The sequence below is a fragment of the Limulus polyphemus genome, unplaced genomic scaffold (assembly GCF_000517525.1).
Source record: "Limulus polyphemus unplaced genomic scaffold, Limulus_polyphemus-2.1.2 Scaffold6089, whole genome shotgun sequence".
Classification (NCBI taxonomy): Eukaryota; Metazoa; Arthropoda; class Merostomata; order Xiphosura; family Limulidae; genus Limulus; species Limulus polyphemus.
Window position 1 is genome coordinate 14,679 of NW_013671699.1, and position 4,740 is coordinate 19,418.

General features: G+C 35.9%; 1 protein-coding gene across 1 annotated transcript in view; it reads left to right on the forward strand.

Moving 5' to 3' along the window:
* The first annotated feature begins 6 nt into the window (after positions 1 to 6).
* Positions 7 to 4,740, forward strand: part of LOC111089380 — a 15,379-nt gene continuing 10,645 nt past the window's right edge. Inside the window, exons 1-5 of the mRNA XM_022401787.1 lie at positions 7 to 42; positions 210 to 282; positions 1,622 to 1,777; positions 2,166 to 2,364; positions 4,309 to 4,496. Of these exons, the coding sequence (XP_022257495.1) occupies positions 238 to 282; positions 1,622 to 1,777; positions 2,166 to 2,364; positions 4,309 to 4,496 (588 nt within the window). The 5' untranslated portion in view covers positions 7 to 42; positions 210 to 237. The remainder of the gene's footprint in view (positions 43 to 209; positions 283 to 1,621; positions 1,778 to 2,165; positions 2,365 to 4,308; positions 4,497 to 4,740) is intronic.

Below are 4,740 nucleotides of genomic sequence, written 5' to 3' on the forward strand. Positions count from 1 at the left end.
CCTAACAATTAATGGATCAGATGAAGGATTCGATGGTTATAGGTCAGCTCACTTTGGTATTGTTCTTTATACATCCGATCTTGGATTGTTTACAACAACTAACCTAAAAACCTAAGCATAAAAACCAGAGTTAGAGTTTAATGCCAGTAGCGACAAATAAGTCTTATAAAAGATGAAATACTTTAATTATTATTATTTATTTATTTTAGGATCGGTCTTTGTGGATTCGACAATCCAATGCGGGACTCTAAAACTGAAGAAGTGAAACGACACATTGGAAGTGTAAGTACATTCTATATTCAATTAACTCCTTTTAAGATGAGGTCACTCTAACTTGTAGTGGAGGTTCAGTCGAGATGAGAACAATGCCAAACGTTTTGTGTACAAGAAGCGTACGATAAAATTAATGGCATATTGGTTTTAACGTAAACACCAAAAAACACCTGATTATAACGTTTCTCTGGGCTCTGGTTAGCCTTGTGGTGGAGCTCTGCGTTTCGAAGCTGGTGACTCGAGTTCGAAACCGTGCGTCACACGATATCCCTTTGCCTCTAGGGGATTTCACAGAGCAAGCGAGAGCATTAGCTTTCCTCTGTCATATATATATAAACACATTTTGCATTTATCCAATTCTGACCGAAAATCTCAACCACTGTCATAAGTCATGGCCGATAGTGGAGTAAATGTTTGGTTATCAAACACATTACGTTTGCTTGACACGAGAAAGAAAACCACCTTCGTTTTGTAGATATCAAAATTAAGCTAATCGAAACCGTGATTTTTTTTTTCTTCTCTTGACCGAAGTGCTAATTTCCCTTGTTAATTTAACCTTGAGTTGATGTTTCACGTGCTTGTAAGCACTATTTCGGTTATGCACATTTGTTATTTACATGTAATTATCCGATCACCTCAAGGTAATTCGAAATAATCAATGTCACCTATGTTTTCCTCTTGAAACTCGTACGTACTTGGGTAATTATATCCTTGCCGGTAGGCGGAGCTGTGGTTAGGTACATTGACAGTGTTCGAGGGTTGGACACTGCGCGTTCCTTAAACTTTACACGTAGGCGTTTTGAACTTTTCCAAATGCAAATATGGCTGTGGGCTAGACTTTCTACTTGGAATTATTTATAAATACTAATCTTTAATAAGGAACGTAATTTTTGTGAACAACCTTCAAACGCAAATAGAGTGTAGAAACAAACATGTCTATTGGTGGGGTGGGGGGATATCGGATAAACAGATGTGGTTAGCGGAGGTTTTACATTCAAATAAAATATGATGCTAATAATATTTAGTAGATAAGATGTTTCCTTATTGCAAAGCTACGCAATGGGCTGTTACAGGGATTGAACTCCAGATTTTAGCGTTGTAAAGTCCTTAACCTTACCTACAAAATGTATTCAGCTAGGAATTTGAAATGTAAATGTTAAAAAAAGTTAACATACCATTCCAGTTAATGTATGTAAGCAACCAAATAATGAGAGAAATATTTTATAGTAGGTAACTTCATAATTTTGAAGTCATAATTATATCTTTGCCCCCCTCTCCAACAACGACAACAACATTAAGAGAAGTAAAAATTATAAATATAATGTTTTCTAATTTACTCCACCATCAGGGAGTAAAATTCAAAATGGACGGCAGCGGCAACATCATGATGAAACGTGTCAGTAAATGTAACGTTTACGCCAAGGAGATTGAGAACGGAGAGACGTCGGTATCTTCTGAAGTTATCAAGAACAATGGCCAATTGGAAGCAGATAAAGCTGTAAAGGTAAATTCAAATCCCGCCGAATATAGCAATTATTTTAATATTTCTCTGAAAATGTGATTTTGACCTAAAAACTGTTGGACAAGAAGAAAATTTCCAGCAACAAAGAGGAAACATCAAAATGAATAAACAGGAAAAAAAAAATTGTTGTTTTTTGTCACTTGATAATTGTTTGTGGCATTTTAGAAAACGTTCGTAAACACCCAACTTCCTTCCTCCAGTTCTCTGTCAGACAAGTAACCTAAGAAGCCACCTGGTGTAGGAAAGTAGTAACTTTTATATTACTTATTTAATTAAGTAAGAGCATTAAAAGTTTTAAAGGTTTTTTTTTTTCGTAAAGCTTGCTTAATTGACTTACATCAGTCTCTTTTTTTTATTTATTTCTGTTCAGTTGTTTGACATGAAAAAGTTCCAGAACAACGTAAGCAGGGAAATCCGAAGAGCCTATCCCGACAGAAGGAAATTAGAAAGTCAGTGTATTTCTATTGTGGCACTTGTTAAAGACTGTGTGAATCTACTCGACTGTCCGTGTTGGGTGATGATAATAAACGTCGTAGCCCTGGATATGCTGAAGTCAAAACTACCGCTAAGTAAGTTGTGTCTTTTCTTTCTGAGCTTAGTGTTTAGGGGGCGCTCGACTCGCAATCTGCAGGTTGCTGATTTGAATCCCCCGTCACCTTACATACTCGCTTGTTTAACCGTAGAGGCAATATATTATTGTGAGACGTGATTCAACATGACTCATTACGGTAAGTTGTTTCCCCCCCAACATGACTCATTACGGTAAGTCGTTCCCCCAACACCACTAGTAACGGTAAGTCGTTCCCCCAACACCACTAGTAACGGTAAGTCGTTCTCTTATATTGCTCTTCCAAACAACTTAAACTTGAAAAGAAGAAATGAATGAACTAAATTTGAGAAAAAATGTGTTTCCAACATGTCAGCACTAACCGGTATTTCATTCATAGTAATATATTAATCACCATTTTATAGAAATCAGTATTGAACAAATAATTTGTACCAGCGGCTCATAGAATGTCGCCGAGTTTGTTATTTCTTTGGAAGTACACACGTATAGCTCATAGCTCCATCTCTTGACCAATTTGAGATCTAATTACAGCCGCGGCTATTGAGAATTCCCAATGGTATACTAAGCATTTTAATTATGACAGTTGTTTTTCAATTTTTATGTATGACCAAACACTAAACAGATTCTCAAGGCAAATAAATCGCTCTATTTGATAGTTAGATAAGATTTGAAAACACCGACTGTAAAGCGGTTTAATTTAATACAATATATCTAAACCTACGTCGTCCACCAGTTCATTAAGAGGGTAATATTTATGTTGATTTCGTTTACGTTTTCATATCGTCTATCTTGACAGAAATTTAAACTGACGTTCTCATGCCATTTTTAACAGGCACGATTCTTAGTTTATAAGGCGAATCTGGTGTCTTTATATAGACTGATGACGTAACTAAAAGTTAGCGTTTTTAGTGTTAACGTATTGCTAGTTGTCATTGAATAACGACATTTTTTTAGAAGGCCCATCAGAAATTAATAAATTTTATCCTGAAACAATATATTGGATATTGTATATAAATAGTATCAAATTGTTGTTAAATATAACAAAATGACTCCTGTAATTAATAGCATAGAAACGCTACTAAATATACGAGTGCAAAGTAGGCCTGACTTTGTAGTTGTTAAACCTTTTTTTTTACACTTTTTGAAGTCCCAGGAATTGACTTATCTAATTATTAATTGTATTGGGTATAGAATAATGAATGTTCGTCCCGATTCGTTTTAACACCGGAGAAGATAGACCTTTTTTTCGTCGCCATGAAGAATAGATCCAACCTCTTCCCTCACACATACAGTATTTTAACATCAAACGCTTTGGATTTTCTACAATAAAATATTCATTTTGGTATGGATCATGTTTTGTTTAAATCAGAATAAGAAATATTAGCTTTAAATCTGTAGTTAATTGATTTGTCCGGAGACTTATGGTAGATGACTTTGATCTCCACACAAATGATTTGAAGATAAAGATTACATAGTCCAACCCCGTGTTACCGGATTTGAAAACAACACGATAAGGAGACGCGGCAAGACGAAATCCAGCCACTTTCCTCTGACAACTATATTAGTCTTTCGACTACAATACAAACAGAAAAAAATCGATCCCACCTTTTCCTAGGCTCCACATCCATCAAAGCTGCTACAGCTTTGTCACTTCGACCAACTTAAAACCAGTCCTCTCAGACAACTATATTTACTTTAAACCTAACCACCATCATTTTGTCAAACGAGGAAGCACCAGAATGGCTTGTACTATATTGCTACAAAAGTCTGCGATGTCAAAAGAAAAGAGAGCCCGATGAAACCCAATCAGATGTTTCAGAATACAGACCAAAACGCCGTCCGCCGTCGATTAAATATTCAATGTTAATATCATTCCTTTTATCATTTAATGAAAACATGGCTGGGTATTCAGTTGTGGTTAGTCTTTTTTTTGTCTTTTTTTCAGTTACTAAGAAACAAAGTGCCCCAATTTTAACTAGTGTGTTCGATCGCCCTCGACTCCCTGTTCCCGAGGAGGACCCGTACAGTGTGCCTCATCTAGGAACCTCACGTTCCTCAAGCTTGCTACGTGAAACACGTGATAAGCCTCCGAAGCTACCACCACGTGACTCTTCACAGATTTCAATGCCAATGGTAAGATTATATTTCATTGTGTCAGTTGAGACGTTGATAACAAGTGAAGATTATATTTCATTGTGTCAGTTGAGACGTTGATAACAACAAGTAAGATTATATTTCATTGTGTCAGTTGAGACGTTGATAACAACAAGTAAGATTATATTTCATTGTGTCAGTTGAGACGTTGATAACAACAAGTAAGATTATATTTCATTGTGTCAGTTGAGACGTTGATAACAACAAGTAAGATTATATTTCA